Genomic DNA, 17,267 nt, shown 5'->3' with positions numbered 1-17,267 from the left:
TCTTCCACATGATTGTGAACCGTTGGGAAAAACCAAAGGTGGACATGATGGCGTCCCGCCTCAACAAAAAACTGGACAGATATTGCGCCAGGTCAAGGGACCCTCAGGCAATAGCTGTGGACGCTCTGGTAACACCGTGGGTGTACCAGTCAGTGTATGTGTTCCCTCCTCTTCCTCTCATACCAAAAGTACTGAGAATCATAAGAAGGAGAGGAGTAAAGACTATACTCTTGGCTCCGGATTGGCCAAGAAGGACTTGGTACCCGGAAATTCAAGAGATGCTCACGGAAGACCCGTGGCCTCTACCTCTAAGAAAGGACCTGCTCCAGCAGGGACCATGTCTGTTCCAAGACTTACCTCGGCTGCGTTTGACGGCATGGCGGTTGAACGCCGGATCCTGAAGGAAAAAGGCATTCCGGATGAAGTCATCCCTACCCTGATCAAAGCCAGGAAGGATGTAACCATACAACATTATCACCGTATTTGGCGTAAATATGTTGCGTGGTGCGAGGCCAGGAAGGCCCCTACAGAGGAATTTCAACTGGGTCGTTTCCTGCATTTCCTGCAAACAGGACTGTCTATGGGCCTCAAATTAGGGTCCATTAAGGTTCAAATTTCGGCCCTGTCAATATTCTTCCAAAAAGAACTGGCTTCTGTTCCTGAAGTTCAGACGTTTGTCAAGGGAGTACTGCATATACAGCCTCCTTTTGTGCCTCCAGTGGCACCTTGGGATCTCAATGTAGTTTTGGGATTCCTAAAATCACATTGGTTTGAACCACTCACCACTGTGGACTTAAAATATCTCACATGGAAAGTGGTAATGCTGTTAGCCCTGGCTTCAGCCAGGCGTGTCTCAGAATTGGCGGCTTTATCCTATAAAAGCCCTTACCTAATTTTTCATACGGACAGGGCAGAATTGAGGACTCGTCCTCAATTTCTTCCTAAGGTGGTTTCAGCATTTCACTTAAACCAGCCTATTGTGGTGCCTGCGGCTACTAGGGACTTGGAGGATTCCAAGTTGCTGGACGTAGTCAGGGCCCTGAAAATATATGTTTCCAGGACGGCTGGAGTCAGAAAATCTGATTCGCTGTTTATCCTGTATGCACCCAGCAAGCTGGGTGCTCCTGCTTCTAAGCAGACGATTGCTCGTTGGATTTGTAGTACAATTCAGCTTGCACATTCTGTGGCAGGCCTGCCACAGCCAAAATCTGTAAAAGCCCATTCGACACGGAAAGTGGGCTCATCTTGGGCGGCTGCCCGAGGGGTCTCGGCTTTACAACTTTGCCGAGCAGCTACTTGGTCAGGGGCAAACACGTTTGCTAAATTCTACAAATTTGATACCCTGGCTGAGGAGGACCTGGAGTTCTCTCATTCGGTGCTGCAGAGTCATCCGCACTCTCCCGCCCGTTTGGGAGCTTTGGTATAATCCCCATGGTCCTTTCGGAGTCCCCAGCATCCACTAGGACGTTAGAGAAAATAAGAATTTACTTACCGATAATTCTATTTCTCATAGTCCGTAGTGGATGCTGGGCGCCCATCCCAAGTGCGGATTGTCTGCATTACTTGTACATAGTTATTGTTACAAAAATCGGGTTATTGTTGTTGTGAGCCATCTTTTCAGAGGCTCCTTCTGTTATCATGCTGTTAACTGGGTTCAGATCACAAGTTGTACGGTGTGATTGGTGTGGCTGGTATGAGTCTTACCCGGGATTCAAAATCCTTCCTTATTGTGTACGCTCGTCCGGGCACAGTATCCTAACTGAGGCTTGGAGGAGGGTCATAGGGGGAGGAGCCAGTGCACACCAGCTAGTCCTAAAGCTTTTACTTTGTGCCCAGTCTCCTGCGGAGCCGCTATTCCCCATGGTCCTTTCGGAGTCCCCAGCATCCACTACGGACTATGAGAAATAGAATTATCGGTAAGTAAATTCTTATTTTAATCTGTTTAGATCCCAATGCCACAGGTATAAAACTAGAAGACCCGGGAATTGGAGCTGCAGGAAGAATTACAGTAAAAATCAGGACTGTGTTGGACAAATGAAACTGAAGCGTGTCACCTGGTGTGATGCAGCCAATCGTCACACAGTCGTCTCCATGTAACCAATCGGACTCTTTCAATTGGTTTAATAACTACAAACCAGCAATGAACACAGTATAGTGTGAGAAACGGGTCATCACCGGCCGGCTGGCATTACAGCTTCTTTATTCATCTGGATAATGGAACGCCAGTGCTGACCCCACGCTCTGTCAGTTATATTATATCACAGCTTGGACAAGGTTCTTCTGCGCACGCTGCCAGTGATGTTTCCGTAGGGTTTGTCTGACGGCAGCAGGATCTGTTAGAGATATTGCAGGTTACATGATTAAAGCAATTTGTTGCCACCATTTTCTGCATTATAAATACTGTGTGCGTTCATCATTCCCGTTCTTATATCGCAGGTATTTCCGCATAGGTGACTATCCATGCATGCAAGCTATAGGGTAAGCCAATGGTCACGCAACTAAATCCATCAGTAATATCACTAAGGTACTCTGTGCAGGCGTGACGCCATAAATCCGGCCAATGAGGGCACTAAAGCTACTGTAGGTACACGCTATGTAATAATCTGGCGTGGGGGTAGGGGGGTAGGTATTGTTCCATAACCAGTCAGATGAAATGATGGGATCTGACCAGCTGCACAACAAAGAGCTGACATTGGGCCTGATTCAGGGTTGTTAGCAATTGGGCAAAACCATGTGCAGTGCAGGTGGGGCAGATGTAACATGTGCAGAGAGAGTTAGATTTGGGTGGGGGGTGTTCAAACTGAAATCTAAATTGCAGTGTAAAAATAAAGCAGCCAGTATTTACTCTGTACAGAAACAATATAACCCACCCAAATCTAACTCTCTCTGCACATGTTACATCTGCCCCACCTGCAGTGCACATGGTTTTGCACTGCAGAAACGTAATGGGGGTTTCATTTGCACTGCAGACCATTACCACAATGAGAATTCGGTTGCTAATGGGGATGTGCGGAACACAACAAGTGAGCTGGTGATTTCCAGCCCGATATCTGGGTATAGAAATGATCTGGTGCAGTCATATAAGATAAGAGTCCCTATCAGACAGGAAATGGTGGCAGTGTGCAATGCCGGGGTGGATTAGAGGGGACTAGGGGTGTGGTCTGTGCGGGTCAGGGGCGGGGCTTATTGTGTCCTGGTTTCCCCAGAATAATTATTGGGAGGTAAGATATAGATGCGGATACATGCGGAATTCCTGGTCTGGGACGTCCGCTCCTCTGAAGCAGAAATTCCAGACCTAGATGTTGTGATCTGATTTCTGGATCTATTCCTGGAGCAGGAGTCAGAGTTCTAGGAAAATGATCCTTATACACGGGATGCGGTCAAGATCCCGTCGGATGGAATCCCGGCGGTTGAAATACTAACGCCGGAATCCCGACCGGCACAATCCCGACACATTCTCCCTCCGTGGGTGTCCACGACACCCATAGAGGGAGAATAAATTAGTGTGCCCGCAGCATGGCGAGCGAAGCAAGCCCGCAAGGGGCTGCGTTCCGCTCGCCACCCCTGTCGGGATTGTGTGGTCGGGATTCCGGCGTCGGTATTTCGACCGCCGTGATCCCGTCCAGCGGTATTTAGTACTGATCCCTTATACACTGGGGTAAATTTACTAAGGTGGGAGTTCTTCAGAACTGGTGACGTTACCCATAGCAACCAATTAGATTCTATCTATTATCTTCTAGAAGCAGCTAGATAATTGTTAAGTAGAAACTGATTGGTTGCTATGAGCAACATCACCAGTTCTGAAGAACTCCCACCTTAGTAAATTTACCCCATTGTTCTTACAGTATATAAAGATCAATGTACAGTGTATCCAGAAAGTATTCACAGCGCTTCACTTTTTCCACATTTTATGTTATGTTACAGCCTTATTCCAAAATGGAATAAATTAATTTATTCCCTCAAAACTCTACACACAATACCCAATAATGACAACGTGAAAAAAGTTTTTTTGAGATTTTTGAAAATGTATTAAAAATAAAAAACTAAGAAATCACATGTACATAAGTATTCACAGCCTTTGCTCAGTACTTTGTTGATGCACCTTTGTCAGTAGTTACAGCCTCAAGTCTTTTTGAATATGATGCCACAAGCTTGGCACACCTATCTTTGGGCAGTTTCGCCCATTCCTCTTTGCAGCACCTCTCAAGCTCCATCAGGTTGGATGGGAAGCGTCGGTGCACAGCCATTTTCAGATCTCTCCAGTGTTCAATCGGATTCAAGTCTTGGCTCTGGCTGGGCCACTCAAGGACATTCACAGAGTTGTCCTGAAGCCACTTGTTTGTTTGATATCTTGGCTGTGTGCTTAGGGTCATTGTCCTGCTGAAAGATGAACCGTCACCTCAGTCTGAGGTCAAGAGCGCTCTGGAGCAGGTTTTCATCCAGGATGTCTCTGTACATTGCTGCATTCATCTTTCCCTCAACTAGTCTCCCAGTTCCTGCCACTGAAAAACATCCCCACAGCATGATGCTGCCACCACCATGCTTCACTGTAGGGATGGTATTGGCCTGGTGATGAGCGGTGCCTGGTTTCCTCCAAACATGACGCCTGGCATTCACACCAAAAAGTTCAATCTTTGTCTCATCAGACCAGAGAATTTTGTTTCTCATGGTCTGAGAGTCCTTCAGGTGCACTCTGGCAAACTCAAGGCGGTCTGCCATGTGCTTTTTACTAAGGACTGGCTTCCGTCTGGCCACTCTACCATACAAGCCTGATTGGTGGATTGCTGCAGAGATGGTTGTCCTTCTGGAAGGTTCTCCTCTCTCCACAGAGGAATGCTGTAGCTCTGACAGTGTGACCATCGGGTTCTTGGTCACCTCCCTGACTTCTCCCCTGATCCCTCAGTTTAGTCGGCCGGACAGCTCTAGGGAGAGTCCTGGTGGTTCCGAACTTCTTCCATTTACGGATGATGGAAGCCACTGTGCTCATTGGGACCTTCAAAGCAGCAGATATTTTTCTGTACCCTTCCCCAGATTTGTGCCTAAGGACAATCCTGTCTCGGAGGTCTACAGACAATTTCTTTGACTTCATGTTTGGTTTGGTTTGTGCTCAGACATGCACTGTCAAGTATGGGACCTTATAAAGACAGGTGTGTGCCTTTCCAAATCATGTCCAATCAACTGAATTCACCACAGGTGGACTCTAATTAAGTTGTAGGAACATCTCAAGGATGATCAGTAGAAACAGGATGCACCTGAGCTCAATTTAGAGCTTCACGGCAAAAGCTGTGAATACTTATGCACATGTGATTTCTTAGTTTTTTATTTTTCATAAATTTGCAAAAATCACAAAAAAACTTTTTTCACATTGTCATTATTGGGTATTGTGTGTAGAATTCTGAGGGGAAAAAAAAATATTCCATTTTGGAATAAGGCTGTAACATAACAAAATGTGGAAAAACGGAAGCGCTGTGAATACTTTCCGGATGCCCTGTATACTGTATGTGTACAATGCCTCTGCAACATCACCGTCCACAAGCAGCTTGTTTGCAGAAGTGGCTTCCCGTTACTCTCGTCAGCCTTTACATATATATGGTAACGAGATGTAGTTATGTCACCGGTAGTCACAAGAGCGGCTCCTACATCCCCCCCCCCTCACAATCCGTACAGTCGGCATGCCGACTAACGGACTATTCTCCACGACACCCATAGGCTGGGAATAGAACCTACCGAGCCCGCAGCGTGGCGCGCACAGCCCGCAAGGGGCTTCCTTGCGCTCCCCCTCCTCCGCTGGGCGGCATCGTTATTGGGAGACCGCCGGTCACGCAACACACACCCATAGTAGCGGTTACTGACTGCAGGAAAAGTGCTGGAACCCTGTTATTACCTCATCGTGGTTGCTCAGGCCGTACTTGGTCATGTCCACGGTGAAGTAGTGCTTGTTTGGCATCACAATGCTGATTTCTTCAATCTGAAATGCATGAACGTGTTACTGTTGCTGAGATCAGTATAATAGACAAGAGACATCATAGACCCGGGCTGCCCAGATACAAGCTACGCTAGAGCGCCAGCGCCGGATATCACACCGGTAAAACCTGTTCCTGGCTCTGGGAATGGGGCTGATTTACCTGTAGGTGGAAATTGCTGCCTTGGTGCTGACCTAGATTCAAAGCAAAACACGTTCTACTGCAAGCAGTGCCAGTGCAGACATTTGTTGCATGCAAAGCAAATGCTGCATCCCCCTGCCCAATAAATCCCTCTGCACGCTGCATCTCCCTGCCCGCTACATCTCCCTGCTCGCTACATCCCTCTGCATGCTGCATCCCCCTGCCCGCTACATCCCTCTGCACACTGCATCCCCCTGCCCGCTACATCCCTCTGCACGCTGCATCTCCCTGCCCGCTACATCCCTCTGCATGCTGCATCCCCCTGCCCGATAAATCCCTCTGCACGCTGCATCTCCCTGCCCGCTACACCTCCCTGCTCGCTACATCCCTCTGCACGCTGCATCCCCCTGCCCGATAAATCCCTCTGCACGCTGCATCTCCCTGCCCGCTACATCCCTCTGCACGCTGCATCCCCCTGCCCGCTACATCCCTCTGCACACTGCATCCCCCTGCCCGCTACATCCCTCTGCACGCTGCATCTTCCTGCTTGCTAAATCCCTTTGCACACTGCTTCTCCCTGGCCGCTACATCCCTCTACTCACTGCTTCTCCCTGCCCACTACATCCCCCTTCATGCCGCATCCCCCTGCACGCTGCATACCCCTGCATGCTACATCCCCCTGCACGCTACATTCCTCTGCCTCTCCCTGCATGCTACATCCCCCTGCACGCTGCATACCCCTGCACGCTACATTCCTCTGCCTCTCCCAGACTCCCTGCACGCTACAACCCCCTGCCCGCTACATCCCCTTGCCCGCTACATCCCCCTGCACGCCACATCCCCCTGCACGCTACATCTCCCTGCACGCTACATCCCTCTGCACGCTACATCCCTTTGCCCACTAAATCTCCCTGCATGCTACATCTTCCTGCACGCTACATCCCTCTGCCCACTACACCTCCATGCACACTACATCCCCCTGCATGCTGCATCCGCCAGCCCGCTACATCCTCCTGCACGCTGCATACCCCTGCATGCTACATCCCTCTGCCCGCTGCATCTCCCTGCATGCTACATCCCCCTGTACGCTACATTCCTCTGCATGCTGCATCCCCCTGCCCACTACATCCGCCTGCGTGCTGCATACCCCTGCATGCTACATCCCTCTGCACGCTACATTCCTCTGCCTCTCCCTGCATGCTACATCCCCCTGCATGCTGCATACCCCTGCACGCTGCATACCCCTGCACGCTACATTCCTCTGCCTCTCCCTGCACGCTACAGCCCCCTGCCCGCCACATACCCCTGCACGCCACATCCCCCTGCACGCTACATCCCTCTGCCAGCTACATCCCTTTGCCCACTAAATCTCCCTGCATGCTACATCTTCCTGCACGCTACATCCCTCTGCCCACTACACCTCCATGCACACTACATCCCCCTGCACGCTGCATCTCCCTGCACGCTACATCCCCCTGCACGCTACATCCCTCTGCCCGCTGCATCTCCCTGCACGCTACATCCCTCTGCATGCTACATCCCTCTGCACGCTACATCCCCCTGCACGCTACATCCCCCTGCATGCTACATCCCCATGCTACACTGCATCCCCCTACACACTACATCCCTCTACCCGCTGTATCTCCCTGCCCGCTACATCCCCCTGCACGCTACATCTCCCTGCACGCTACATCCGCCTGCACGCTACATCCGCCTGCACGCTACATCCGCCTGCACGCTACATCCCTCTGCCCGCTGCATCTCCCTGCATGCTGCATCCCCCTGCTCGCTACATCCCCCTGCACGCTGCATCCCTCTGCACGCTGCATCCCTCTGCACACTGCATCCCCCTGGCCGCTACATCTCCCTGCATGCTACATCCCTCTGCACACTGCATCTCCCTGCAAGCTACATGCCCATGCCCGATACATCTCTCTGCCCGCTACATCCCTCTGCACACTGCATCTCCATGCATGCTGCATCCCTCTGCACGCTAGATCCCCCTGCATGCTACATCCCCCTGCATGCTACATCCCTCTGCCCGCTGCATCTCCCTGCACGCTGCATCCCTCTGCACGCTGCATCCCCCTGCTCGCTACATCCCCCTGCACGCTACATCCCTCTGCACGCTGCATCCCCCTGCTCGCTACATCCCCCTGCATGCTGAATCCCTCTGCACACTGCATCCCCCTGGCCGCTACATCTCCCTGCATGCTACATCCCTCTGCACACTGCATCTCCCTGCAAGCTACATGCCCATGCCCGATACATCTCTCTGCCCGCTACATCCCTCTGCACGCTGCATCTCCATGCATGCTGCATCCCTCTGCACACTGCATCCCCCTGCCCGCTACAACCCTCTGCCCGCTACATCTTCCTGCATGCTACATCCCCCTGCCATCTACATCTCCCTGCATGCTACATCCCTCTGCCCGTTACATCCATTGCCCGCTACATCTCCCTGCCCGCTGCATCCCTCTGCATGCTACATCGCTCTGCATGTTACATCTCCCTGCACGCTGCATCTCTCTGCCCACTACATCCGTCTGCCAGCTACATCTCCCTGCACGCTACATCTCCCTGCACGCTACATCTCCCTGCACGCTACATCCCTCTGCACGCTACATCCTTCGGCCCCGTACATTTCCCTGCATGCTACATCCCTCCGCATCTCTCTGCACGCTGCATCGCCCTGCCCGCTACATCCCCTTGCCCGCTACATCCCCGTGCCCGCTACATCTCCCTGCATGCTACAACCCTCTGCACACTGCATCTCCCTGCACGCTACATGCCCATGCCCGCTACATCTCTCTGCCCGCTACATCCTTCTGCATGCTGCATCCCCCTGCCCGCTCCATCCCTCTGCCAGCTACATCTCCCTGCACACTACATTCCTCTGCACGCTACAGCCCACTGCCCGATACATCTCGCTGCCCGATACATCTCACTGCACGCTTCATCCCTCTGCACACTGCATGTCCCTGCACACTGCATTTCGATGCCTGCTGCATCCCTCTGCCCGCTACATTCCTCAACACGCTGCATCCCCCTGTCCGCTACATCCCCGTCGGGATAAGGGGTTTTCAGACAACTGGAAACCCCTCCTGCGTGTGCCTATGCCCTGCTTCCTTTAACTCGCGGACACACACCTTGGATAGAGGAGCGGCGCCTCTTTGATATTCTGTAGCCCCTTTGTAGTTATTGTCTCGTAACCAGCACCACAATTTAAAAAAGATAACATCCTTGTAACAGGTGACAACTTCACCGGCTTTGTTAAGAAACTTCATGAACAAAAAGTCAAAATCAGAATACGCGTGGCAATATAAAGTGGATAACGTGTAATGAAACGGATACATTTTAGTGTTGTGCAGAGAATATACCTGGTGGCACCTGGAGGTAGTATAAATATGTGTGTGATTAAGGGAGCAACGCATTTATTGTGTATTCATTGTAAGATGTTTGCCGTGTCTGTTGGTGAATTGTGAAACGCGTGTCATGTACTGTTGCTATTGGTACAATACCTGGGGAACGTTGCTCAGGCCCAAAATCTGGATGTCATAGAGAGTCTTCTGCACGGACGGGGAATATTCTCCTTTATCACAAGGACCCGCAAATTTATCAAGGATAATGTTCCGCATGATTCTCCTTAAGGATAAAAGAAATACATAAATAACCCTCCTCCAGCCACATCTATAACGCAGGACATTCTATAGCTCGTCCAGCCGTGTCACCTACAGCAGATTCCTCTCATTCCTTCAGTTACTTATTCTGTGCTGATGCCAGGCAATGTGTGACCTCTGCGCTGTACACGGGCAATGTGTGTGACCTCTGCGCTGTACACGGGCAATGTGTATGACCTCTGCGCTGTACACGGGCAATGTGTGTGACCTCTGCGCTGTACACGGGCAATGTGTGACCTCTGCGCTGACACCAGGCAATGTGTGTGACCTCTGTGCTGACGCCAGGCAATGTGTGACCTCTGCGCTGTACACGGGCAATGTGTGTGACCTCTGCGCTGTACATGGGCAATGTGTGTGACCTCTGCGCTGTACACGGGCAATGTGTGACCTCTGCGCTGTACACGGGCAATGTGTGTGACCTCTGTGCTGACGCCAGGCAATGTGTGACCTCTGTGCTGATGCCGGGCAATGTGTGACCTATGTGCTGACGCCAGGCAATGTGTGACCTCCTTGCTGTGCACAGGCAATGTGTGACCTCTGCGCTGTACACGGGCAATGTGTGTGACCTCTGTGCTGACGCCAGGCAATGTGTGACCTCTGTGCTGATGCCGGGCAATGTGTGACCTATGTGCTGACGCCAGGCAATGTGTGACCTCCTTGCTGTGCACAGGCAATGTGTGACCTCTGTGCTGACGCCAGGCAATGTGTGACCTCTGCGCTGACGCCAGGCAATGTGTGTGACCTCTGTGCTGTGCACGGGCAATGTGTGACCTCTGTGCTGACGCCAGGCAATGTGTGACCTCTGTGCTGTGCACGGGCAATGTGTGACCTATGTGCTGACGCCAGGCAATGTGTGACCTCCTTGCTGTGCACAGGCAATGTGTGACCTCTGTGCTGACGCCAGGCAATGTGTGACCTATGTGCTGACGCCAGGCAATGTGTGACCTCCTTGCTGTGCACAGGCAATGTGTGACCTCTGCGCTGTACACGGGCAATGTGTGTGACCTCTGTGCTGACGCCAGGCAATGTGTGACCTATGTGCTGACGCCAGGCAATGTGTGACCTCCTTGCTGTGCACAGGCAATGTGTGACCTCTGCGCTGTACACGGGCAATGTGTGTGACCTCTGTGCTGACGCCAGGCAATGTGTGACCTCTGTGCTGATGCCGGGCAATGTGTGACCTATGTGCTGACGCCAGGCAATGTGTGACCTCCTTGCTGTGCACAGGCAATGTGTGACCTCTGTGCTGACGCCAGGCAATGTGTGACCTCTGCGCTGACGCCAGGCAATGTGTGTGACCTCTGTGCTGTGCACGGGCAATGTGTGACCTCTGTGCTGACGCCAGGCAATGTGTGACCTCTGTGCTGTGCACGGGCAATGTGTGACCTATGTGCTGACGCCAGGCAATGTGTGACCTCCTTGCTGTGCACAGGCAATGTGTGACCTCTGTGCTGACGCCAGGCAATGTGTGACCTCTGCGCTGACGCCAGGCAATGTGTGTGACCTCTGTGCTGACGCCATGCAATGTGTGTGACCTCTGTGCTGTGCACGGGCAATGTGTGACCTCTGCGCTGATGCCAGGCAATGTGTGTGACCTCTGTGCTGACGCCATGCAATGTGTGTGACCTCTGTGCTGTGCACGGGCAATGTGTGACCTCTGTGCTGATGCCAGGCAATGTGTGACCTCTGTGCTGATGCCAGGCAATGTGTGACCTCTGTGCTGACGCCAGGCAATGTGTGACCTCTGCGCTGACGCCAGCAATGTGTGTGACCTCTGTGCTGTGCACGGGCAATGTGTGACCTCTGTGCTGACGCCAGGCAATGTGTGACCTCTGCGCTGATGCCAGGCAATGTGTGTGACCTCTGTGCTGATGCCAGGCAATGTGTGTGACCTCTGTGCTGTGCACGGGCAATGTGTGACCTCTGTGCTGATGCCAGGCAATGTGTGTGACCTCTGTGCTGTGCACGGGCAATGTGTGACCTCTGTGCTGATGCCAGGCAATGTGTGACCTCTGCGCTGATGCCAGGCAATGTGTGTGACCTCTGCGCTGTGCATGTGACTTGTTTGTGACCTCTGTGCTGATGCCAGGCAATGTGTGACCTCTGTACTGTGCACGGGACATGTGTGTGACCTCTGTACTGTGCACGTGACTTGTGTGTGACCTCTGTGCTGATGCCAGGCAATGTGTGTGACCTCTGTACTGTGCACGGGACATGTGTGTGACCTCTGTACTGTGCACGTGACTTGTGTGTGACCTCTGTACTGTGCACGGGACGTGTGTGACCTCTGTACTGTGCATGGGACATGTGTGTGACCTCTGTACTGTGCACGGGACATGTGTGTGACCTCTGTACTGTGCACGGGACATGTGTGTGACCTCTGTACTGTGCATGGGACATGTGTGTGACCTCTGTACTGTGCACGGGACGTGTGTGACCTCTGTACTGTGCACGGGACATGTGTGTGACCTCTGTACTGTGCACGGGACGTGTGTGACCTCTGTACTGTGTACGGGACGTGTGTGACCTCTGTACTGTGCACGGGACATGTGTGTGACCTCTGTACTGTGCACGGGACATGTGTGTGACCTCTGCACTGTGCATGGGACATGTGAAAGCCCCACCCTGAGTGGGACATGTTGCACAATGATCCGTTCTGCACAGCTGCCATTTCTTCTGATTCTGCAATGTGCTGCGTTCCGCTCGGCTACATGTGAAAGACACCCACTGACTGAGACCGTCACAGGGCATGGGCAGCTGACATAGGTGATAGGCCAGGATGGAAGCCGCTTGCCCGCTGCGTGGCCATGTTAGCCGTACAGGCACAATGCCGCGCTATCCCATCAGGGTGACAACCTCCATTTTTATTGTGTGCTGTGGAAATGACATCGTAACCTGGCGTGTGTGTACCATGTCCTGGCTGTGTGATAGAATTACAGAGGGGGAAATGCATCGAAGTTTGGCGAGAGATAAACTGGAGAGAGATAAAGTACCAACCAATCAGCTCCTGTCATTTTGCAATCACAGGCTGTAACAGGAGATGATTGGCCGGTACTTTATCTCTGATCCATCATCACCACCACCGATTTATCATACTTACCTACTTTTATCCTTACTTCCTCTCTGGGGGGACGACATGGTCTGCTCCCCCCACCCCCCTCATGGCGCAGTACCACAGATCATGACATCACACAGAGGGGGCTGGTCTATGATGATGTGAGTCACTGAGATTAGCGTCATCATACACAAACACACGCACACACGGGATGTACTGTGCTTGTTGGCACTGACTGCACACCTCCCAAGATTTTGTAGACTGAACTCGGGACACCTGCCAAAAATGGGGTGTGGCCTCAAGAAAAGGGGGTTGGTTTCGCGGGAATGCAGCGACCGCGAGCCACGCTTCCCATTTTCCGGGAGTTTGGAGATTTGGGTGGGGTGTTCAAACTGAAATCTAAATTGCAGTGTAAAAATAAAGCAGTCAGTATTTACCCTGCACAGAAACACTATAACCCACCCAAATCTAACTCTCTCTGCACATGTTACATCTGCCACAACTGCAGTGCACATGGGGGTTCATTCCGAGTTGATCGCTCGCTGAAGATATTCGCAGTGCAGTGATCAGGTGAAAAAAATGGCATTTCTGCGCATGCGTATGCTCCGCAATGCGCACGCGCGACGTATGCTCCGCAATGCGCACGCGCGACGTATGCTCCGCAGTGCGCGCGCGCGACGTACGGGTACAAAGCTCTTTGTGGTTGTGCTCAGGTTCTTGTAAAGTTTTCCTTCGCACTGGCGGCCGCAAGAAGATTGACAGGCAGGGGGCGTTACCTGGTGTCAACTGACCGTTTTCAGGGAGTGTTTGTAAACACAGGCATGTCTGAAAAAACGCAGGCGTGGCTGGGCGGGTGTATGACGTCAAATCCGGACACGAATAGGCTGACGTCATCGCAAGCGCTGAGTAGATTCAGAGCTACATTGAAACTGCACAAACTGTTTTTGCAGAGCTCAGCTGCACAAGCGTTCGCACTTCTGCTAAGCTAAAATACACTCCCAGCGGGCGGCGGCATAGCGTTTGCACGGCTGCTAAAAACTAGCTAGCGAGCGATCAACTCGGAATGACCCCCTTGGTTTTGACTAGTTGCTAACAAACCTGAATAACCCCCATTATTACTTCTATGGGCTCCTGTAAAACATAGAATGACACCAAATACGCTACATATGAACCCAACACTCCAATATCACATCTCATAGGACGGGAGAAATACCTGGGGGGAAATTTACTAACGGTCAGCTTTAATCGACTTAAGATCGTTGAAAATCATTCTCAATTGATGTTGGATTTCAGGGAAACTCACCTTCGCTAACAGGTGTTTTTATTTTATATTAATTTTTAAATATTAATAAATCTGCGTTTTGGCCCTGGAAGTACAACATCGACCTTTAGTAAATGTACCGCCTGGTATCTGATGCATAACACGTATTTACCCTGATATATAGGGGTGTCAGGAGTCATACATGGCGTCTGTATACGCACTCACCACGTGGAGTCAAAGTTGATCCCTTTAGGGGTGTTGTATCGCCACTTGCAGTTGACCACGGTAGAGAAGCAGCGATCCTTCACCTCCGGGAGCGTCGTGTATCGGTCTTTAACAAAACCTTCAAATCCAGACTGCGTCGTTTTCAGGACTCTGAGCTCTTCGATTCCAGAGTAAATGACAGGCCGGCCTGCAGAAACATGGAATGTGACGGCAGATAAGAACCACTTGGCCCATCTGGTCTGCCCTGGCCATGTACACGCTAGGGTTACATTTTTGTCAGGAGCCAATTTACCTACCAGTATATTTTTGGATTGTGGGAGGAAACCGGAGTACCCGGAGGAAACCCACGCAAGTACGGAGAGAATATATAAACTCCACACAGTTCGGGCCGTGGTGTGACTCAACCCCATGACCTCAGTGCTGTGAGGCAGTAATGCTAACCATTACACCATCCGTGCTGCCTGAAATATCCATTCCATACACTGTGCTGCATCATAACACCATACATAGACAAGCAATGTCAGTATATCTGGCAGAGACTGGCCGGCCATCGCCTTGTCCGATAGACAACCTGTGTGTAAGTCATGGGAAGATTTGAATAAAACTTGTAAGGGAGAGGAACCCGCGGGATTAATATAGAGAAGTCACATGATGCTCTGCCTGACCTGCTGGCTTTTGCAGTTCCACAGCAGCTGGAAACTTAAAGGAAGAGCCACTAGTTGTCTTCCTATGGTCTTTTTTATGGATAAAGAGAAAGCAGGACAGGATTGTCAGCCTTACCTGTTTATTCGTTTTTTTCTTTTCTTTTTTAACACAATACCGTTTCATAGGCTTTTCAAAAATATGTATTTATTGAGTGCATTATTTATTGGCGGTGGAAGTGTGTGTGGGGGGGGAGGTCATTGAAAACGTGATGTTTATCATTTGGAAATGGACGAATCTTTGTTTAAAACAGGATGAAATGAGTATGTAAAGGATGGGAACTTTGGGGGTCATTCCGAGTTGATCACTCGCTGGCTAGTTTTAGAAGCCGTGCAAACGCTATGCCGCCGCCCACTGGGGAGGGTATTTTAGCTTAGCAGAAGTGCGAACGCTTGTGCAGCCGAGCTCTGCAAAAACAGTTTGTGCAATTTCTGAGTAGCTCTGACCCTACTCAGCGCTTGCGATCACTTCAGCCTATTCGTGTCCGGATTCTACGTCATACACCCGCCCAGCCACGCCTGCGTTTTTTCAGACATGCCTGCGTTTTTATAAACACTCCCTGAAAACAGTCAGTTGACACCCAGAAACGCCCCCTTCCTGTCAGTCTTCTAGAACCTGTGCACAACCGCATACGCATGCACAGAAAATAAGAATTTACTTACCGATAATTCTATTTCTCGTAGTCCGTAGTGGATGCTGGGGACTCCGTCAGGACCATGGGGATAGCGGCTCCGCAGGAGACAGGGCACAAAAGTAAAAGCTTTAGGATCAGGTGGTGTGCACTGGCTCCTCCCCCTATGACCCTCCTCCAAGCCTCAGTTAGGATACTGTGCCCGGACGAGCGTACACAATAAGGAAGGATTTTGAATCCCGGGTAAGACTCATACCAGCCACACCAATCACACTGTACAACCTGTGATCTGAACCCAGTTAACAGCATGATAACAGCGGAGCCTCTGAAAAGATGGCTCACAACAATAATAACCCGATTTTTGTAACAATAACTATGTACAAGTATTGCAGACAATCCGCACTTGGGATGGGCGCCCAGCATCCACTACGGACTACGAGAAATAGATTTATCGGTAAGTAAATTCTTATTTTCTCTGACGTCCTAATTGGATGCTGGGGACTCCGTCAGGACCATGGGGATTATACCAAAGCTCCCAAACGGGCGGGAGAGTGCGGATGACTCTGCAGCACCGAGTGAGAGAACTCCAGGTCCTCCTCAGCCATGGTGTGCCCCTGACCAAGTAGCAGCTCGGCAAAGTTGTAAAGCCGAGACCCCTCGGGCAGCCGCCCAAGATGAGCCCACCTTCCTTGTGGAATGGGCATTTACATATTTTGGCTGTGGCAGGCCTGCCACAGAATGTGCAAGCTGAATTGTACTACACATCCAACTAGCAATCGTCTGCTTAGAAGCAAGAGCACCCAGTTTGTTGGGTGCATACAGGATAACAGCAAGTCAGTTTTCCTGACTCCAGCCGTCCTGGAAACCTATATTTTCAGGGCCCTGACAACATCTAGCAACTTGGAGTCCTCCAAGTCCCTAGTAGCCGCAGGTACCACAAGAAGCTGGTTCAGGTGAAACGCTGACACCACCCTAGGGAGAAACTGGGGACGAGTCCGCAGCTCTGCCCTGTCCGAATGGACAATCAGATATGGGCTTTTGTGAAACAAAGCCGCCAATTCTGACACTCGCCTGGCCGAGGCCAGGGCCAACATCATGGTCACTTTCCATGTGAGATATTTCAAATCCACAGATTTGAGCGGTTTAAACCAATGTGATTTGAGGAATCCCAGAACTACGTTGAGATCCCACAGTGCCACTGGAGGCACAAAAGGGGGTTGTATATGCAGTACTCCCTTGACAAACTTCTGGACTTCAGGAACTGAAGCCAATTCTTTCTGGAAGAAAATCGACAGGGCCGAAATTTGAACCTTAATGGATCCCAATTTGAGGCCCATAGACACTCCTGTTTGCAGGAAATGCAGGAATCGACCTAGTTGAAATTTCTTCGTGGGGCCTTCCTGGCCTCACACCACGCAACATATTTTCGCCACATGTGGTGATAATGTTGTGCGGTCACCTCCTTCCTGGCTTTGACCAGGGTAGGAATGACCTCTTCCGGAATGCCTTTTTCCCTTAGGATCCGGCGTTCAACCGCCATGCCGTCAAACGCAGCCGCGGTAAGTCTTGGAACAGACATGGTACTTGCTGAAGCAAGTCCCTTCTTAGC

At 51.2% G+C, this 17,267-nt stretch overlaps 1 protein-coding gene across 1 annotated transcript in view; it reads right to left on the bottom strand.

The window, feature by feature from the left end:
- Positions 1 to 2,152: 2,152 nt before the first annotated feature.
- LOC134957253 (uricase-like) overlaps positions 2,153 to 17,267 on the bottom strand; it is a 56,511-nt gene continuing 41,396 nt past the window's right edge. Inside the window, exons 5-8 of the mRNA XM_063938967.1 lie at positions 14,326 to 14,512; positions 9,626 to 9,749; positions 5,885 to 5,968; positions 2,153 to 2,333 (exon numbers count right to left, since the gene is read on the bottom strand). Of these exons, the coding sequence (XP_063795037.1) occupies positions 2,259 to 2,333; positions 5,885 to 5,968; positions 9,626 to 9,749; positions 14,326 to 14,512 (470 nt within the window). The 3' untranslated portion in view covers positions 2,153 to 2,258. The remainder of the gene's footprint in view (positions 2,334 to 5,884; positions 5,969 to 9,625; positions 9,750 to 14,325; positions 14,513 to 17,267) is intronic.

The sequence above is a fragment of the Pseudophryne corroboree genome, chromosome 9 (genome assembly GCF_028390025.1).
Source record: "Pseudophryne corroboree isolate aPseCor3 chromosome 9, aPseCor3.hap2, whole genome shotgun sequence".
Lineage (NCBI taxonomy): Eukaryota > Metazoa > Chordata > Amphibia > Anura > Myobatrachidae > Pseudophryne > Pseudophryne corroboree.
This window is presented reverse-complemented; position numbering and strand designations above follow the sequence as displayed.